A 20,313-nucleotide genomic window follows, 5' to 3' on the forward strand; every position below is an offset into this window, starting at 1 on the left:
ATGCACACCCTTTTAGTTTTTTTTCGTGATGTACATGTGCGCGTATCTACAGTGGGTTTTCTTGGTTGAGATGTCGCTGGCTGACAATAGCAGCGAAGCATGAAAGAGGGCTGCTTCCCACAAGGGAGGGGGAGTCGCCGTCTCATTCATCATCGGAACTGTTGGGACCACTCACTGAGTAGCGATTCCCAACCAGAAGTTCTGTCCGGGTCGTGACTGCCTTGAGAGTCTGCAAGAGACCGTGCGCAGCTCGTGCCATCCGATCAAAGTCAAGAGGAAACCACCACCCATCTTATCGTCTCCTATACAATTGCTTTCTTCTCTCCAACCCCTAAGAATTGCTCTGTGGGCATGAAATCGCAAGAAATGCCAATCGATCCTGCCAGTCTGTCTTCATCCTCCGTTGCACAGTTCCAGTCGAGCTCGGGGCTTGCCAGGTTGAGCAAGAGCACCACGACAGCAAGAACACAACACATGGGCCAAATCTAGCCGGGGAATATGCGCTATTACCTCAACTATTCGTAGGGGCCCCGCCTTTACCCAGGTAGAAGACTCCGCAATGCAGTCCACGAGGGTAAAAGACGTGCACTAGCTCGCCCCCGTTGGAGTATATATACAGCAATTCACGACTCGAATCTGATATCTCATCCCTCCCACTACGCTCTACCCAGCTTGAGTTGCACTGCAGTATAGCCATCTCATATCGACTGCGCCTTTGGGGCAACTACGCTCAGTATTCACAGAAGACTACCACTGCTTCCGACTTGGACACCAACTCGAAATGTCACTTGCTGTTGCAACGGCGGCGCCCACCTTCAGCGCGCTAAATAAGCCCCAGAAACGCGCGCTCATTCTCCGCGATCAACTTCGCTATGTCGACCCGACGCATCTGAACACATTCATCGAGGGCCTCAGCAACGACGAGCCACCCACATACACCAGGATAAATGGCGTGGTCAAGCCTGATCTGGTCTTTGTTACCCTCAAAGAAGAGGCCACTCGTTTCGATCTCGGAAATGTCATACTACCGGAAGAAAAGAACGCCATACACCGTATCTACCTGGTGGTAGAGGATAACCAAGTCCAGATGCACGTTGAAGATCCACTGCCTCTGGAGGAGGATGAACTCGATTCTCATCCCATTCATGGTTTCATTGCTCGCGGTATGCTACCTCTGTTCAAAGAGAAGTATCAGATTCTCTACATGAGGGTGAACAAGATCAACCAGGCGAGGCGGGCTGCTTACAATATGCCGTACCAGGCACCGGTGCTGTTCGATGACGGAGAGGTATGTCTGCTCATCCATCTTTGGCTTTACGAAAGTCATTGCAAGACACTGCTTTCACATGGGCCGAAGCATTTGAGTACTGTCCACTAACATCATATAGAGTCTCATTAGGCTCAATCCGATGAAGGAGAACGATCGCACTCCTACTCACAGTAAGTGTAAAAGATATAATGAACTTCCAGCGCTGACAATTGAACAGCGAGGAAGTCACGAAAGCGGCGTCCCAACGACGAGGTTATTCCCCACATCTCCAACAAGCGCAAGCGCGCTGGTCTCGACATAATTCCGGAGGATGTGAAAAGTAACATCTTCAACACCATCCCAAGCAACATCAAAGTCGATCTCTTCAATTCTGTCGTCAAGACCGCGTTCCCCAACTTCAACAACCTCATGATTGCGTCTTGGAACGTGGTCACGATCTACTCTTCTTGTGGTAGTGACTTTCCGGAATTACATACAGCCATTGTCGATCTGAAGAGTGTCCTTCAAGATTTCGACGAAACTTTTGGCCAACGCGTCGATCGCGTCACGCCTAATTACAGGCACGACTTTGGAGGGCCTTCGAGGGATCGTGAGGATGGAAACGGTGACCGAGACCGCGATTCTACCCACGATCCGAGCCGCCGTCGCGATCACCAAGACAAACACAGTCATCGCGATGGAAACAACTCCAGGACCCCCGTTCCCTCCTTTGTACGAAACGGGGTAGGGAACTCTGAACAGCTCGGCAATGCCACTGCCAATGATTCGGCCCAGATCGAAGATGACATGGAAGTTCCTGTCGACGACGTCGAAAACATTGACGACGTGGCGGAACCTAAGATGTCACCACCACGCGCGCTCCAGTCGTCTCAAGCCCATGGAGATTCAGACGATGATTCAGATGATGATTCAGACGACGATGATGACGAAATTCCTCCTGTAGATCCCCGCTCCACTCGTCGACTTGCAAACCAGAGCGTGGCTCGCCACTCCCACCCAAAGCGTACCCCAGAAACCCGTGATAGAGGAAGCGTTACTACGTCGGCAAAGCCATCACCAGGCCCACAGTACACTCATGCTGCTCGCGAGGTCAGTGGAGAGCCTCAAGAACAGTTCGTCGACGAGGCAGATGCTGAGGATAGTGCTCTTGTCATGTCTCAGACAGCAGGTTCAGAACTGGCGCGTCGTCGCGAGGAGTACGCGTCCTCTGTGCAAAAGAAGTCCCAGAACGAGGCCCCCACTACTAAACCAAAGGCTGCATCTAGCCCCCGAAATGCAGCGATTCCCGAGCAACCGCTTGTAGACGAGGCCGACTCCCATGCCGAGCACGACCAGCCTGTACCACAGCTCGACGATAGCCCCCCTGCAATTCCGACTTCCTCTTCGTCAAGTTCGCCAAGCTCGCCACCCCCACTCAAGAAGAGAAAGAAGGACCGCGAAGCAGAATACAGTGTCGCCCAGCTAGAAAAGAAGTACCAGGAGCGCAAGGCCCACATCCTCCACTCTTTCCAGAACGACATGGACAAGGTGCCAACGAAGGCCCGCAAGAACCTTCGAGAGATGGAGGCCCTGATCGAGCAGCGCAAGAAGTATGAGGCGCAGGAGCAAGTTGACAAAAGCAACAGTAAATCTGGACAGACTGCGCGCCCAGGTACCACCGCCGGTGGCATGTTCGGCAACTACAACACGAAGTCCCTTGGCAAGTCTATGCTGGGCCCCAAGAAACCGACAAGCATCGCGCCAGTGGCCAATATGCTCCCGAACGGCACTAGAAAGGACCCGAGAGATAGTCTTGCAAAAGGTCCGCATGGCAGTACTCCTCCGTACTCCCGCGGCCGTTAACATTCTATGATTACTAAATCAAACAGAAGCACCTCGCAAGGGGAGAGTGCAGTTTAAGTACCTGACGAAGTATATCGACCGGATGTCTAATTGACACGTGGAGACTCCGGGGGGGACTCAACGCGGGATTGAGCTCTCGCATGAGAGTACAAGCGTTTGGGAGCGTCGACTCAGTCGAACATGGATGGAATTGCAAAAGCATTGGTTACACGTCGGCTCTCGGACAAGGCGGGTGAATTGGTGGAAGTGTGGCGAGGTCCATGAGAGGCGAGATTGGTTAAGCGTTGGATTTCGCACACGACGTAACGGGTGGTGGTATGAAGACCTTCAAGACAAGTCTGCGTGCATCAAGATCAGCGAGAATGGTAATTTGATTGTACAGACCCCCTTGAACTCCTTGTGCCGCTCAACCTATAAGCACAGTGGTATCTTTTGAAACCTCTAGAACGCCATGCCATGCTGTCTGATGTGAATGAACGCCAAATCCATATGCAAACCACTCAATCGTCTTGATGCCAAATCCCCATCCCTCTCGATACACTACTACTCCGCCTTCTTACCCAACTCCGGCCCCCAAAAAGCATCAGACTCCTTCTCATACCCCTCCCTCGCCAACTTCCTCCTCTTCGCCTTACTCTCCTCTAACGCATCCCCCTGAACCGCATCCCTCTTCTGCGCCTGATTCAACTTGACCAAATCAACCTTATCCGGATCCCTACAACTCTTCAATTTCTGCACCAGCGTCTTAACCTCCGCTTTGTGCTTCGCTTCCTTCGCCTCGCGCTCTGCCGCCGGCAACGACGCATTAACATAAAGCCGGTGGCTCGAGATGAGCGACGCGCAGTTGCGGAGCGTAGTAAGGAGTTTCGCGTGGATAGGACTGGACGTGGGGACTTTGAGGGAGAGGTAGAATAGGGTGAGTGGTTCGTCGGCGAGGAGATGAGCCGCGAGCCAGATCTGCGAGGGCGTGTATAAGAAATACGCATCCGTTAGCACAGCAACCGTACGCAGCGTGTTCGTCGCAACAGCATACGCGGCATTCACCCTCTCCTCGACCTTCTTCTCAGGCATCTTCATCGCCTGCGCCCCCACCCTAACCGGCACCGCACACATCTTCGCCTGCACCTCCTTCGGCCCACCCGCCAGCTCCCCCGCAGGCCCTTGGTATTTCCCCCGCGCCATGTCGAGCATCTCCATGTGACCGGCTTTGATGGCGCGGAAGGGGTGGCGGACGTCGAGGTTGTAGCGTAGGGATTGCACGATGATGTATTCCGGGGCGAGGACGTCTTCGGAGGTTACGGCGCGGCCGGCGCCTTCAGCGTAGGAAGAGACGTGGATGGGGAAAAGCTCGACTTTTGTGGCGAGGAACATTATTGTGCGTAGGATGTTGTTGACGTGGTAGGTCATGGGCGAGTTGTAGAGGTAGAAGCGACGGAGGAATTGGATGCATGTTGCCTTTGATCTTGTCAGTAAGTGTGCCTCTTCTTTTGGGGAGTCTGAGGTTTGGAGAAGGGCGATAGACGTACGACGACATTTAATGGAAAACTGTAATGATTCCCCAGAGCGATTGCGCGCTCGCAGAATTCGTTTACTATCTTCAGTTCTTCTTCTGCCGTGAGGCAATTGATCTCCGTCACCGTCTGCATACGCGCATCTGGTGTATTTGCGCCGCTGGTCCCGCTCCCATTCTCTTTATCCATGCTCAAATCGACTCCATTGTTGTCTACGGCGTCATTGCCGCGCTGGGCTCGTAGACGCGCGACATTGGCTTTGACGCGCTCGGTGGCTTGCACATTGATCTTCAGGCGCTGTGCAGCGAGTTGCGAGGCGGTAAAGGACCAATTGCGGAACTGCGTGGAGCTGCGATAGAGGTCGTCTTCGGTGAGCTGCATCGTCGGGGTGATTGGCCGGCGCTGGGGTGGGCAGAGTTGGCCTAGGACGCGCACTTGGGTGGTGAGAAGGGACGTCGCGACGCCATGGCAGGTCCAGCCGAGGCGCGCTTCCGTTCCGCGCTGACTTCCATTCCGCCAGCACTCTTCACCTCCAAGGACCTTTGCCTGACTCTATCATATTTTGCATCACGTGTCGCACCTTGCAACCACCCCAGCACTATCGAACACGATGTTCTTGACGGCCTTGGCTGTACCTGTACATCACCCAGGGTCGAAGCCATGGCAGTACCACGACCGTGGTCCTGTCAAGTTACTAGCGACTTGGAAGTACGCGATGCATGCAGCTTCCAGGCGAGCCCCATTGTGGTGCTGTCCATAATGCCCTCAATTGTGCTCAAGAAAGGTATCAATTGAGCTCAAGCAATGCTCATGGGGAGCACTACAAGAGACTGTCGCCCCCGCGCTCTCGGCCATGTCCCTTCCGCATTTCCCTCAGTCGCCACCTTACTCTCTGCCTCATCTCCGCCACCTATGCTGTTCAACTCAACGACTCCTACGCCAAGGCCGACCATGGAGATCGCCCTTCCGCTTTCCCAGTTACGTACCCTCGAGATAAGGGCCTCGGTGCCGCCGTAAACGTCTACCGATACGCACAGTCGGTACTTTACTTGTCCCGGCTTCTATTATCCAGCGCTTTGGGCCGAGATGAGCACAGTACGGTGTGCTTCTCATCTTCAAGCACACTTTTGAGGACCAGAATGGCGACATCTGACATGCGTTTCCCTCTTCTGGGAAGTCAGCTTGAAAGACCCACGTACATCGACGTACAGCATCGCTCCGGTTAAAGTCTACCATCGGCTTACACACTCAGCACCTTCTCTAGAATCGATAGTCGGATTCAAAGCTCTCTGCAGTCATTTGGTCGTGGTGGTCCAGCAGCTCTTGGCAACCAAAGCAGCTTCCTCTTCCGGCTACGCTATCTACCAATCTCCGTCTCCGCGCGAGAAGATCCCACTTTAGTTTGCACCGCATCTGCTGTAGCCCTGCCTTGTTCTCGGCCACCAGCCCTGCAGAATACTGGGGTACACTAGCCGTAGCTCCAGCTCCCATGCTCGAATCCAAGGCGGAATGCTTGCCAAGCATCACACGGCTCTCGGCGTACATGAACGGTCGCCTGCGAAAAGCACCCCCAAGATTCACCAAGGCGCGCCCAGCACTTTACTGCGTCTAACGGCCGCTGTCGTTGCTTCTATACGGTCTTGGTTGCGGCTGCTAACTTTTCGGAGTACCTACGATAGGAAGGTATACTCATGATAGTCATGTGCGGCGTCCTGCACGAGTCTGCATTCTGGGAACTCGGTGGTTCCGCGAGTGTGGTGCAGAGAGGCAAACATGTATAAAGTGCTGCTTCCTGCTCCCAGGTTCTCGGTTCATCATCAACTGCCAATTGTCAATCCGCAGTCTTGTTCGATACGATGAAGTGGGCTACTATCACCACGGCTTTGTTGCCTTTGGTCGCCGCTCATGGCTTCACCCACCAGCAATATGCCTCTGGAGAGGTTATGGACCTCATGATGTCTGGAAAGGAGGCTGCTTGGGCTAAGCAGCGCGCTGCTGGCGCCTATGACAACAAGCGCTGGAATGGTTTCTCTAAGAAGAGGACCAACAAGAACAAGATCGAGTGCAAGCATGGCCGTGTTGAGGCTGTCAAGGGAGATGCCGACCAGACCTACAAGGTAAGCAGGATTCAGATTAATGAAGAACCGCTCGACTAACAATCCCACAGTGCAAGAACATCGACATGTACGACTTCAAGACGCACGAGGAGCTCGGTGATGCTATTGGCGAGGGAAGTGGTTCCTGGGGTTGGTCGCACAAGGGCCGAGACTTCATTGCCATCGGTCAGACTTACGGTGCCTCCTTCTCTGAGGTCACCAAGGACGGTCAGCTCGAGTACCTTGGCCGCCTCCCCGCCAACAACGACTCCGTCATCTGGCGTGAGATCAAGGTTGTTCGCGACAGCCTCATCGTCGGCTCCGAAGGTGTCGGCCACCATGTCCAGGTCTTCGACCTGAAGAAGCTGCTCAAGCTTTCCCCCAAGAAGCCCTACACTTTCGACATCAAGACCGACACTGCTCTCGTCGACATCAACCAGGGTGTCAAGGGCCGCACCCACACCGTCGTCGCCAACAACGAGAAGAACTACGCCGTCGCCTGCGGTGCTGGCGGTCGCCCCGGTCGCAATGACACCTGTGCCGGTGGACCCATGTTCATCAACATGGACGACCCCACCAAGCCCTACGTCTCTGGTTGCAACGGTCAGGATGGCTACACTCACGACGCTCAGTGCATTGTCTACCGTGGACCTCACAAGAAGTACTACGGCCGTGACATCTGCTACGGCTACAACGAGGACACCCTGACCATCTACGACGTCACCAACAAGGTTGGCTTCGGTAACGCTGGTGCCATCATTTCTCGCACTCCTTATGTCGGTGCTTCGTACACCCATCAGGGTTGGGTTCTCGATGCCATGTGGCAGACCCACATCGTCATGGACGATGAGCTTGACGAGGGCCAAATCGACCCCAACCGCACTGCCGTTGACTCGCCCGCCAAGGACGGTTTCGCCGTGACCTACATCTGGGACATCCAGAACCTCGAGAAGCCCGTCGTCACCGGCTACTACAAGACCACGACCCGCTCCGTCGACCACAACCAATACGTCTACGACGGTCTCGACTACCAATCCAACTACCAAGCCGGTCTCCGCATCCTCGACGTCTCCAGCATCCCCAAGTTCCCCGACGGCTCCAAGGTCAAGGAGATTGCTTACTTTGACGTCTACCCTCCGGATGATGTCAAGCCCGGCGGCGGTGACGCTCTCTGGGACGCTGGTACCTGGTCTGCTTACACCTTTGAGTCTGGCTACGTTGTTATCAACACTATTGACCGTGGTGTCTTTGTTGTTAAGCAGGCGGATGTTAAGGGTAAGAGGAGGGGTCAGGGCAAGTACTGGGGTAAGCACTAGAGTGTGCCCGGTAGGATAGATGCCATGCGAGGTAAAAGCGTAGGATGGTAATAAATAAATGAAATGTTCAAACAAACCATGAAATTTTCCAACGTACACGTGCATTCTTCGGAACCATAGAAGTCAATCGGTGGAGGCTTGAAACAAACCCCACGCGCAGACGATGGTAGTCCTCGGGCTTGGCACCGGAGAGCACATAAGAACTGTCGTTATCCCCATTCCTCTCCCTTTCCCTTATCACCTTCATTGTATCTCGAATTACCAAAAGCGCGTAGATGGCTGCTTATGCCCTGTTCCGCTTTCTCCTCGAAAATAACAGGCCTCGCCATCATGGAGCAAGGTCTTCTTTGCTAAAAACTACCCACACGACAATCAATGCTTCATACGGATGCGCCTCTTCGGAAAAAATTCCGAGAGCGATATCATGAGATTGTTTCTCTGCAATTCCACACCAGAAACTGCGAAGCGGTGGAGTTCTGATCGGCTTTCCGTGGAGAGTTTGCGGATACGCGTTGTTGGATCGGCACGTATCTTGATGCCGACAAAAAACGGCGAAACATCTTCGCATGTGCTTCTGAACGAAATCAAGATGTTCACGACACATGAGCGCTTGATCGACTGTTTTCCAAACTTGGAAAACTCAAAAACACAATGTCGGCAGCTGATGGACTTGTGGAGTGTGGTCTGCGGGAACCAAAATTACACTATGCGGGTATTATGGACTGGGCGCTGAGCCTGGGTATAAATATCTCGCTCAGTGTTTCTCTTGCCTTCTTTCTTCGCTATACTTCTGCGGACAACAAGACTAAAACAACGTTGGCTCCTGGTCATGTCTGCCTGTCTTCCGGGAAACTTCCAGAGGTGGTCCACATGTGTCCAAATCAAGAATCCCAAATCCCCATGTTCCTGTGCGCTTCTCCAAAAGGCCTCAGTCACCGGCAAATGGCCTGCGCTTTCCGGTAGCAAACTTTAGTTAAAAACACATGACGGGCATTGTATGCGAATCTTTCCACCATCTACTCTGCAATGCGGAAGTACCAAAATGAGATAGCCATCGGCAAATGTTTGCTGTCCAAACAACTTCGGAAAGCACTGGATGTGTTCTCCTTCTTCTTCTGTTCGAAAAGCCGAAGCAAAAACGTCATGAAAGACGAGCTAGAAGACAGACTCTGTCTGCGCCATGTGTTGGTGTGTTTGCGGTCTTCTCTAGTCAAAATGCATAGTCTGGGTTATTGATGAGTCCGAAAACGAAGCTAAGCTGTGGTATATGGAGCGAAAGACTGGTGGGCAGAAGCCGACAAAGCAACGCCTTGGTAAAATGCGCATCTTTACGTCTTTGTGGAGTTGTTGCAATTCTTTTGGACGGCTCCTCACGCTAGTGGGTATAAATACCTGTCTTTTTCTACACACTATCTTCTCTTTCTTATCGCACATTTGGGTGTTGTGCATTCTCCAAAATAGTCGAGAAAGTCCGCCATGTCTGTGCCTCTGTCGTTCTTTTTAAAATATCCAGCATCATGTTGCATGTCTTTGCCTCGCTTTTCCGCCCTCAAAGTAACTCGCTCGCTTCTCCCACTTGTCTACTTGAAACCGTTGCGCATTCGCACGCATGCGATGATTACCCAAAAGGTGCTAACGGGGAGAAAATGTTCTGTCCGCGCGATGTGATTGAACTCGTTATCAAGAAAGACACGTGCCATTCTAGTAGGCTTTCAGCAGCGGACATATAAAAACCTGTGACGAATGCTCTTTCTTTCCCTTCATAACGTTGCTTCTGTGTCACACTTCTAAAAACACACAGGCTACAGTGTTATGGGCTGCTCGTCTGCTTCTTCAAAATTCATACAACGTCAGTTGATGAGACCGAGTCTTTCCGCCAAAACAAGAAGCGTTCGACTTCATGTCTTGCTCGTCTCCTGGATTACACATCAAACCTGGAACATACACAAAATGTCTGGATGACTTGGCCCTCTCGAACAAAACCTTAGAGCAGTTGACACATGTGCCAGCTGAACGCTGAGAAGGTCAGCCAGCCGTGATCAAAATCTTTGTATCTACACGTTTATGGCTGTCAAAAGACCTTAGAGTCTGTGTTATGGCTCGGTGCAGCTATAGAGTCTTTCTATTTCTGCGATGAAGTTCGTTCCTCTTCAATATCACTGTCCCTTTCTTTCTTCCAAAAAAGACATTTTGGCGCGTCATGAGATTCCTTCGCTGGAATTGCGCCAGACGATGTCCGATGGCGCATTCTGGCCCTACTACTTCAAAATTGGATCATGTCTCCCCATAACCTCGAAATGTCTGAGTTTCTTGATTCGACCAAAGTTAGCAATTTCCACAACAGAATCCCTGTTCCTGGGTGTCCAAAAACCAACAGAAAGATACCTCATGCTTGCGGTTGTCGAACGTCTGCGGGAATATCGCTATAAAGTCTTCTTTCGGTTGTAAAGAAGATTGCATCGAGAGCTACTTCCGACTCTCAAATTCTAAAAGTACTAGACCTCCCTCCCATGGGTTTGTTCTGTTGACTGTGTTCGGCTGTTGTTTGAACCAAAAGCAGAAGGCATCACCCGGATGACCCCTCTTCCAAAGATGGTCAGGACTTGTACCATGTGTTCGAGAAGCTGAAATCGTAGATGGCTGATGAAGTTTGTCACGCATATGTGAACCGCAAATTGAGTACTCAAAAAAGCCAGATGCGTGGTTTTCGTGTGCGTCTGGAGACGTTACTCAGATGTTGTAGCACGAATTCCCTACGAAGGCTAGAACGAGGAAGTATATAAAGCCAGTGGTATTTTGCTACTAATATGTTCGACCAACATACGCCTCTTTCAGTTCACCAAAAATAATCACGACATATCCATATGTTCGAGGTTCCGCGTCCTGCGTACGATACTGTCGAAAAGAACCCCAGCCGCATCTCATGTCGCTAGAAGCCCATGATCGTAACAATATGACTTGCCGCCCTACAAAAAGGCATCAAGCCTCATTCAAACCTCAAAACCAGTACATCCCCTCCGTCTCCCCACCCTCCTTCCCAACCTTCAATTCATCCAAACACTTCTTCAACCGCTGCGCCGTCGCCTTCCCATACGCCTCATGCTCATTGAAATCCGGCATCTCATCCTTCCTCGTGATATCCGTGCGCACCCAAACCATCTTCTCATCCCCACAAGAAGCTTTAATCTGCGCAAACATCTCATCGTTGAAGCCGCCTCCAAGAGCCACAGCAGCAGGGCGCTGGCCGTAGTTCATGGAACCGATGTTGGGGGTAGGGTTGGCTGGTGTTCTAGATAAGATGATGTGAGGGATGGAGATGATTGATTCTTCGACGGAGAGGTTGATGTGGATCACTGGATGGATGCGTTAGTTGGATACGTATGTGTGATGAGTAGTGCGAGGGTATCGCGGCATACCATCGTATTCTGGCTCGACGCCCTCGCGAACAGCCTTAGCAATGTTTGGGTTCCTGCCACAGACTACGATCGGGATGGCTGACATTGCGGACGTGTAGAATCTCGGACGCAGTCGGTAGAATGATGAGTTTTGTGCGGTGCCGATGAAAGTTGATCGGAATATAGGTTGATATAATCGTCTGAAGGTCATGTGGTGCTGACCAGATTATGGAGAATCGGCGTCTAGATGCAGGTGTGTGCTGACGTGGGCGTGGCTTCGTGTTGTAATGCTCCGGGGCTATGGTGTTTAGTTAAATCCGACGCTAGCGCGAGATGGTCTCCAGCTCATGGCGGAGGTGATGCTGTACAACATCTATCATCTTCGACACCGTTCCCATCGACATGCGCATCGCTCAATCGTCTCCAACATGTACCCGATGTGCGAAGACGCAGGCCGAAGGTGGTGACGTTCTGGTCACTGGCTGTGCGTCCCTCGGCACGCTCTCCCCGATGTCGTCACCAACGGGGACCCAAAGCATCGCGAACGTTACTATGAGTTGGGCTTTTATGGTCGCCTCATTCGGGTTTAAACATCGCTTGATGAAGTGAGTAGTCGACCGGAGGATTAGAAGAGTGCTAGCCTCCGACATCACTCTGGTCGCCACAACTGTGCCGCAACCCACCCCGCGCTTGATATCGCATGTGACTGCATTTGCCAACCCACTATCGCATAATGGGGATGTATGAAAGATTACAGGAAGACAGTCGCTTCTTCTCAACTGTACGCTCTTACGATTTCTCGTATGGGCATGAATACGCCTCGTTTCATCCTCAATCATCGACCTTGTCAGGTCTCGAGAGAGCATCAATATAATGGCTACAGAAAAGCGACTTGAAACAAGTCTACCCATTTTAGGCTCACCATTTGTCCCCAAAGGAGATGAAGATGATGGTTTGTTCGAAGGATGCCACGTACTATCGGAAGAGAAGAAGCCTCCAATTCATGAGACTTACCAGTACCGCGCCTTGCGCAGGCCACAAGAGACCATCAGGCTTCTCGCATGGCCCGCAGACTCCAAAGATGTAGCTTACTTGCTCGAAGCCTTAATCGAAGACCTTCCTCCATACGAGACGGTGTCTTATGCTTGGGGCCGTGGAACCGGATGGCCACTCGAATTGAAGAAGAACACGGCCACGGCCATGGGCGGCCCTATCCATCCTCCTTCCGTCGTCGATAAGTTGACTTTAAATGTCAGCGTCACAGTCAGTCACATCCTTCATTTTCTCCGGCCTGCGACAGGTTGGCGCTTACTCTGGATCGACGCAATATGCATCAACCAAAGCGACAACGCAGAGAAGTCTCTCCAGATACCTATAATGGATCGAATCTATTCAAAGGCGGAGAGGGTCTTGATCTGGTGCCCGCCATGTAGAATCCATCTAGCCAAAGATGTGGAGACGATAATCGATAAGCTCAACAGCTGGAGAGGTCGTGAGGCCGAGATCTTGGAAGCTCTTAACAATGGATCGTTTGGTGATGCAGCCTCTGAGGATCGACAGGATTGGCTGCCATGGAAATTACCGCCTACACATGAGTTCCACATCTCGAAGGCCTGTACCGATGCTCTGAACTGCGTAATGCGCTTGCCCTGGTTTGAGCGCGTCTGGACTCTGCAAGAGCTGATTCTGGCTCGAGAGGCAGTGATATATTTTGGCTCAAACACGCTGGAATGGCAGAAACTTATCAGTGCTTGTCTCCAAGCGCATAACTGCGATTTCCTAGTGGAATGCAGAAGACTTGCAGAACTCGATGTCTTGCGTAACCTTTACATGGAGTCTGGTTCGGTTGATAAGACAACATGTGGGAGGGAACTCACATATCATAAAACGCTGTAAGACCTCTTCTGTACAGTTTGTGTGATAAATCTGCTTCAACGATGATGCGAACGTGCTGACTGCTCGTAGGGCAAACATCCTGCGTATCATTCGCCCCCGCAAAGCCACGAACGTACGCGATAAGGTCTATGGGATAATAGGTTTATTGACCCGACACAATATAGCCAGCCCAGGTCTCATAGTGGATTACAGCCTTCCTGTTCTAGGTGTGTACCTATCTGCCTGTGTTGCATGCATGGAAGTCTAAGGCGTCCACACAAACATCACATTCCTCCAAGACGCTGGCTCAGTGGCGACAACCAACCAAGAGAGGCCACATGCTCGAGTCACCACAGAAGGAGAATATTGGCCGTCTTGGATCCCAGATTGGACAGAGACGTTGCCAAGATCATCTGGTCTACTGATGGGATGCCTCCAAGCCAATGGCTCTTCAGTCTCGAAAGGGAGGGCATCAAACGCGACCATTCTCGCCCAGCACGAGCACATCGGCCGGGTGGAAAAAGGTCCTTGTTTACGGGTTCAGGGATTGCGCGTTTTGACGATTCAAGGCTTCATACCCCGTCGTGGAAACGACTCCTTCAGCGACTACTATAATCTCATTGGCACAGCACATTCCTTGTACTGCAACACATCGTTGTCTACCCAGCACGCGTATTCGTATGTCGCGAGTGCGCATATACATCCGCGGCGAGATGATCAAGTATTGCCGCAAGTCACAAGCATTTGGTCTTATATCAAAGACGATGTAACATCCCCGGACTCTGATTTGAGGAAAGACAATGCTGAGATCAAGTCCACGATGGGAAACGGTACGACAGCCAAACCAATCTCCCGTAAAATGCATGGCAGAATCGAACTCAGTGTCCCAGAATCTCTCAACCGAAAGCTAGAACAGGTCGGGTGTCGCGCCAACGGCGGAAAGGGAAGTTCGAACTTCAAGTGCTTCGTGAGCACGACTGGCTTCATGGGCCTCGTATATCCCGACGCGCAGCCCGGAGACGAGATTGCCATCTTATTTGGGCTCGAGATGCCCTTCGTAGTCCGACCAAATGCTGAACCTGGGCATTATCAGCTCATCGGCGAATGTTTTGTCTTAGGTCTAATGGAGGGTGAAGCGATGGAAGGACTAGAGGATTCGCAGGTGGAAGACATCTATCTGTGTTGAACAAAGGGTTGCCGCGCAATAAGTGAAGGTTGTTTGGGGGGCGTTCGCTCCGAAAGAAACGCTCTGGCAACGCGCTGCGTATCTTTTGTAGTATGATCATGAAGCGACCTATCCTGTTTTCGATTGTCCCTGCGACGTATAGTGTCCAAATATATGTGTCTTGCACCACCATGCTCACACGCGGCGCAAAAAGGTTGCCGCAGCCCTCAACCACGCACCACGCCGTGCCAGTTCTCGACGCCCTCGCTGCGGGCAAAAAGAAGACACAGTCAGCTTGCCAAAAAGGCAAAAAGAAACGTTCAGGGCCGAACCGGAGTCGAACCGGTGACTTCGGGAAGACGGTTTTTGGTCAACTGCAGTCCTACACTCTACCACTGAGTTACCGGCCCGTGAGTTGTTTCGATGAATGACTTGCAAATCTGTGGCAATATATTGTTAAGTGTTGCGGGGTCAGCGTGGATGTCGTGGAAGGGAGACCAAGGGACGAGGTGGAGATCGAGACGTGGTGTGTGAGGCAGTAGCGAAGGAGGGGCAGTGGGGCCAGCGCTGAGGGACGGTGATAGGCTGCGAGGCCCAAACTATGCGCTAGATACGATACTGTCCAAGCGTGGTCACTGTGCCTAAATACGCTGAGCATATATTTGAGAGGACATCTGGAATATCAAATGCGTTACCTGTGAAGAACGCGTATATATGGGGTATCATCTTGCGCATCGCACCGTCCTACCAGTGCAAATTATCTAAAACTCCAACTCCTCAACTTCCATCCCGCACTCTTCACACCTCTTCTTCGTCATACCCGTCTCAGGGTCAAGCACACTCCTGCCCCATTCATGCTCATGTCTATCATACCTGCCCTTTATCTTCTGCCCAAACTGCGCATCGCCGTTATCGCCTGCTAACCGCGCGCGTTTGTATGCTTCCACTCTTGTCCTCTTCTTTAGATCTTCAAGCTTGTTCTTGAACTTCTTTTGTTTGCGTTCCTTACTCACGACCTGTCGCTTCGCATACTCCTCATCCAATGCCTCTGCCGAACCCCATTTCTGTGGGCTGAAGGCATAGGCTTCGACTTGCAGTCGTAAGAACAGTTGCATGGGGTGGAAGAATTGTTTGTGTGGGTTCGGTCGTTCGAGATGAGGGAGGAGTTCTTCGTCTTTGAGTTCGGGGTCGGTAAGGAGGTAATCGTCTCGCGCTTCGGTTTTCGTGAGGAGTGAGTACTTGTCTGGGAGTTTCTCCCTGCAGATACTGCATACGCCGATGCCGAATACGTCCTGCCATTTCCAGTCGATCTCCAGACTATTGCATTCTCGACATTTGCCCTTGACGTCGCGCTTGCCATCGCCGTATTTGCCTTTGAATGTACCGCTTTCGATTTCGGCGTTTTCAGCAGCCTCGAGCAGTGCGGCTTCCTCGTCTTCTTCTTCCTTGCCATTGACGGTGTCCAAGATTGAGATACCCGGCTCGTAAGGTCCGGCTCGGTTGGCGCGGAGCTTCCGTCTTATGCGCTCCCTTTCCCACTCTACCATTGATACGCCCTCTGGCTTCTGTTCCTCATTCTGTTGCCCTTTCCGCATAGCCTTATTGTGCGGGTCGTCTACGGTACTCAGGAAGCCACCCTTCGTGTCCGTCATTTTGCTGAAGTCGTAGTCGATGAAGTCTGATCTCGCGTACTTCTTCGCTGGTTGGATATAATCGTTCGAGGGTGGCTGTATGAAGCCATTTTGGTCGCGCTTCTGAGGGGATGCTGCAGCCGCATTACGAAGGGTGGCGGGAGTTTGCGCGGCGGTGATGGACGAGTATGCGCGTTTCGTGCCTGCGACCGGCGCTGGTGTAGGTTTCGATGCTTGTGTCTGTTGTGCAGCCGCCTTTGCTCTCAGACGAGCCTCTTCCATGCGTCTGATCTGCTCTGGAGTGGGCGGATTCGGCGGGAGCTTGCCCGCTGAGCGAGTCGCTCGTGGCGGCGTTGATGGTCGTCCGGACATGGCGAGATGATGGGAGGGTTCAGATGTGGTTGTGGTACGCTCGCTCGTACTCGAGTGAATCAGTCAAGAGTTGCCTGACAGGAGGGCTAGAGGCGCGCAAGTGGCGAGTGTCATCGGGGTTAGAGCGATGCGGAACCGGGACCCTTGTTCCTGAGCAATGATGTACGCCAAGAGATCTCACGATCTGTACCTTCCGATGCGCGTCTTAAATCACTATCCACATGCTAATGAAGTCTGCAAAATCATTTACAATCTTCCATGATGACATAGTCGTCAAATCCGGAAAAGGGCGGTTTGCCATGCTGCGCCCTTACCAATCCCCTATGACTCTTACGTGTGGCTGTGAGCGGCACAATTCACAGCGGCTGTCATAACGAACCATGGCACTCTTCACAGAGTGGACCTAGCATACAGTGCTTCTTAGATAATGCCCAAACATCCCGCATAATGCTCCTGCCATCATTTCTCAACACACCGTTTCCTCTATTATCATGTCAGACGCGAGCACACGTGCGCACGTGGCGAGCGCATCGGCGGCCTCGCTAATCCCTACCGCCGATCCCCAAGAAAATGTCCAAACCTCAGCACCGGAGGACAGCGAGTACAGCAGCGACGAGCCCACAACCGCAGCCGCAAGAAGAAGGAAGCGAAAACAGCTTCGCAAAGAAGAACGCAAGCAAGAGAAGCAAAGACACGACTCCGCCCTCCCTACGCCCACACATTCCGACACCGAGACACCAACAAACCAACCCCGCAACCCGCCGAACAAGTCACCAAAGCAAAGTCGCAAGCCTGCTGCCGAAACCTCCGACTCGACCGTATCCATACCACAATCGCCCTCAATGGCAAAACCCGCCGCACAAACCGTATACCCCCTCCTCATAGCCTCCATCGGCAACCCAGGCGCAACCTACGCCAACACGCTCCACTCCGCCGGCCACATCGTCACCTCTGCTCTCGCAGAAGCGAAACGCTATGGTCCCTTCCAAAAAGGCATGTCAGGCCTAATTTCAAAACCTCCGGTCACACACATGGCATTCGGCTTGACCGGATACCGGAGAGTAGCGACAGACAAAGACGCAATGGACGACTGGACATTCTGGCAATCTACATCGCTGATGAACATAAGCGGAGGCTCAGTAAAAAAGGCGTATAGTGAGTGGTTGCGTGGGGTACGGCAAGCTGCAGGGAGTGCAACGTTAGAAGGGAGGTTGGTTGTTGTGCATGATGAGCTTGAATCTGCGCTGGGGAAGGTTACGATTAGAGATGGTGCCGTGAGCGCGAAAGGACACAATGGTATTAAGAGCTGTCAGGGAAGTCTTGGAGGCGTCAAGTGGTGGAGAGTAGGCGTTGGAATAGGGAGACCCGAGAGTAGGGATCCGAATGTAGTGAGCAAGTATGTGTTGGGGAAGATGACGTCGTATCAGCGGGCGCAGCTGGAGAAGACTACTATACCGGTGTATAAAGCGTTGGAGGATATTGCTTCAGGTAAGAAGTGAGATCTTGGCACAGGGCGATGAAGCATTTCTAAGGCGTTTGGGACGATACCCTATGAGACACAGTAGAGCGCTCTGCATGAGAAGTAACAATACAATGTATGAATATTCAACTGAATGCTATAAACGACGAAGCATGTGAAGGTATCGTGCGATAAACCAGAATCCAATGCTCAGGACAACACCATACTCCAATAACATATGTCTTAAACATGTTGATCAACCAGAAGAACACGCAGCACACCCCTATGCAAAATGCCAATCAAGGATTAACCAACGATCGTAGTACCGTTCTTCCTCAGCCTCTTCCTCTCTTCGAGTCTTCTTCTTGCTTGCTCTTTGCGGTCAACAGGTAACATCTGGCTCCGGTCATGCTTCACTTGCGCAGAACCTTCTGCATGGTGTGCTGTGATTTTCGAGAGGTCAAACTTGTTGTCGGTAGGAGCATGGTGAGATGCTGCATTGACTTTTGACTCGTCCGGCCTCTGTCTCTCCTCTCTCTTCGACGAAATGGAGGTTGCCTCGAGCTCTGAGACGTGTGTCGCCTTTTCGGTAGCACGTTCTCTGCGTCGTGTAGGTTCAGGCTTATGCTCGGGAACCGTAACCTTCTCGTTTGACTTGGCTGTCTCTGTTGACTTTACGTGCGATACGGATTTCGATACTCGATGTTGCTTTGGTGGTGGGTTCCACTCTGGCCGTGAGTATGGCTGACCAGTAGAGACCGGTAAAGCCATCTTGTCCATTTGCGCTATCGAACTGTTGTTAATCTCCATCCAGGGATCAAGGCCTGGCGATGGTACAGGCAACGGACTGGACGGTGGGATTGCGGCAGGCGACTTTGGCGCATAATTCTCGTCAGTTGCGACTGGCCTGCGGATCTTCAGTGGCGATCTCTGCGGTTGCTCTTGCTGAGGCTGTGCAAGCGCCTTCTCCAGAGTGATCTCAAACGGTCGTGCCGGTGCACGAGGCGATCTGCCTAGGATGATAGAGGCTTCACCCTCTGCTGTTCCAAGTCTGGGCGGAAGCACTGGTCGGTTCAATGTGTCAGGAATCGTACCACGGCGGTGACGGCGGGGCTTGGGCGACGAGTTCTCTTTGGTAGACGAAGCCATGCTGTTATTGGGAGCGAAAGACACTTCAGGATCCATATCTAAGCCGCGCGTGGGCGATTGCGGGTTATCCTTATTCGCGTCTTCGTATATCTCGAATGGAGCTTTGTTCTGTTGAAGTTCAGAGGAAGGTACCGAGCCTGACGCTTCCAGGACTGTGATTCGGGCTTTCAGCGCTGCGATCTCGATGCTCGACGACATGCTTTCGGCCATCGCTTGACGTAGCCTTTCCTGAAGATCCTTGTTCTGTTGTTCCAGGTCTCGCTCTCGTTGCCTGTATCGCTTGCGTTCCTGCTCGAGCTTGGTAGATAGCTCCGTGGCTTCGCCGTCCTTCTTCATAGCGAACTTCTTCGCCAGCTGCTGCTTGGCAATGACCTTCTTCATCTCCTTCTCGCTCTTGTCCGCGTAGCTCTCGTATTGCTCCTTCCAGTATTTCCCAGACTCCGAACGTGGGGCACCCAAGTCTATTGTGATGTCGCTGTCGTCTCTCGCCTTCGGTTTCTGCCCGGACTTCGGCTGTGTGGTTGTCCGCGCGTCAAGGAGGACTTCGGTGAGTCGGGTGCGCGGTCGTTTGTCACTTTCCGGGTCAAGCTTCAGCTGTGTGCCAGGTGTCCAAGGGCTCGGAAACTTTCCGGGGCAGTCACTGGGTATGCCAGTCTTGCCAATGTTGCCGCGCTTGCCTTCATTGTCTACCACGTGCGACCCGAACGACACCTGCTTCCTTCCCTTGCTTGCGGTACCTGGCGTCATGAGGATGCCGCCTGGCTGTTTTGATGGAGAGATGGGCGGCCCACTCTCTTTCGGCGCGGGGAGATTAAATGCTTTTGCGTTTGCTGCATCTATCCTCGCCTTCCTCTCGCTCTTCTTGGAGGCATCTTTCGCTTCTTCGGGTGCAGGCGTTCCAAATATGGCGTGCTTGAAAGCTTTGACGGCGAACTGATGAGCGGGAGTCTCGGGAGGTTCGATGAAGGTAGACTCGTAGTCATTTTCTAAGACTATTAGTACGTCTCTAGACGCGTAGCTCAGTGCGACAAACCAGGCTGGAGATCTTCTATCACGTTCGTGATGCGCGGACCGGTAATCCACGAGAACATGGCGAAGCGTGGGTTGTCGTCGTGGGGCGAGAAGAGAACTAAGAGGGTTGGTGGGAGGATAGGGATCGCATGCGCCGTGTGGATATTTCCGTGTGTTTGTTTGGCGGATTGTTTACTCGCAGAAAACGAGGGCTGAAGGTG

The 20,313-nt window shown here is 52.3% G+C and overlaps 7 protein-coding genes and 1 non-coding gene across 8 annotated transcripts; 3 read left to right on the top strand and 5 right to left on the bottom strand.

Moving 5' to 3' along the window:
* Positions 1-559: 559 nt before the first annotated feature.
* Positions 560-3,112, top strand: J4E87_005292 (uncharacterized protein; the record flags this gene model as incomplete). Its single annotated transcript, XM_049376906.1, has 4 exons — positions 560-564; positions 694-1,288; positions 1,389-1,440; positions 1,488-3,112. The coding sequence occupies 4 exons, from the start codon at positions 560-562 to the stop codon at positions 3,110-3,112; spliced, it is 2,277 nt and encodes a 758-aa protein (XP_049233131.1).
* Positions 3,113-3,655: 543 nt separating this feature from the next.
* J4E87_005293 (uncharacterized protein) lies at positions 3,656-5,004 on the bottom strand (the record flags this gene model as incomplete). The annotated part of the gene is made up of 2 exons (XM_049376907.1): positions 3,656-4,567; positions 4,639-5,004. The coding sequence occupies 2 exons, from the start codon at positions 5,002-5,004 to the stop codon at positions 3,656-3,658; spliced, it is 1,278 nt and encodes a 425-aa protein (XP_049233132.1).
* A 1,475-nt stretch (positions 5,005-6,479) lies between these two features.
* On the top strand, positions 6,480-8,035 carry J4E87_005294 (uncharacterized protein; the record flags this gene model as incomplete). The annotated part of the gene is made up of 2 exons (XM_049376908.1): positions 6,480-6,740; positions 6,791-8,035. 2 exons carry the CDS (start codon positions 6,480-6,482, stop codon positions 8,033-8,035), a joined length of 1,506 nt encoding a protein of 501 aa, XP_049233133.1.
* Positions 8,036-11,032: 2,997 nt separating this feature from the next.
* J4E87_005295 (uncharacterized protein) lies at positions 11,033-11,536 on the bottom strand (the record flags this gene model as incomplete). Its single annotated transcript, XM_049376909.1, has 2 exons — positions 11,033-11,388; positions 11,452-11,536. 2 exons carry the CDS (start codon positions 11,534-11,536, stop codon positions 11,033-11,035), a joined length of 441 nt encoding a protein of 146 aa, XP_049233134.1.
* A 3,256-nt stretch (positions 11,537-14,792) lies between these two features.
* On the bottom strand, positions 14,793-14,880 carry J4E87_005296. The gene has a single exon. It is a non-coding gene; the product is annotated as a tRNA-Cys (tRNA).
* A 351-nt stretch (positions 14,881-15,231) lies between these two features.
* Positions 15,232-16,473, bottom strand: J4E87_005297 (uncharacterized protein; the record flags this gene model as incomplete). Its single annotated transcript, XM_049376910.1, has 1 exon — positions 15,232-16,473. One exon carries the CDS (start codon positions 16,471-16,473, stop codon positions 15,232-15,234), a length of 1,242 nt encoding a protein of 413 aa, XP_049233135.1.
* A 491-nt stretch (positions 16,474-16,964) lies between these two features.
* On the top strand, positions 16,965-17,972 carry J4E87_005298 (uncharacterized protein; the record flags this gene model as incomplete). Its single annotated transcript, XM_049376911.1, has 1 exon — positions 16,965-17,972. One exon carries the CDS (start codon positions 16,965-16,967, stop codon positions 17,970-17,972), a length of 1,008 nt encoding a protein of 335 aa, XP_049233136.1.
* A 266-nt stretch (positions 17,973-18,238) lies between these two features.
* J4E87_005299 (uncharacterized protein) lies at positions 18,239-20,172 on the bottom strand (the record flags this gene model as incomplete). The annotated part of the gene is made up of 2 exons (XM_049376912.1): positions 18,239-20,067; positions 20,115-20,172. 2 exons carry the CDS (start codon positions 20,170-20,172, stop codon positions 18,239-18,241), a joined length of 1,887 nt encoding a protein of 628 aa, XP_049233137.1.
* Between the last annotated feature and the right edge of the window lie 141 nt (positions 20,173-20,313).

This window comes from Alternaria ethzedia (assembly GCF_023757985.1).
Source record: "Alternaria ethzedia strain BMP 0044 chromosome Unknown scaffold_11, whole genome shotgun sequence".
Classification (NCBI taxonomy): Eukaryota; Fungi; Ascomycota; class Dothideomycetes; order Pleosporales; family Pleosporaceae; genus Alternaria; species Alternaria ethzedia.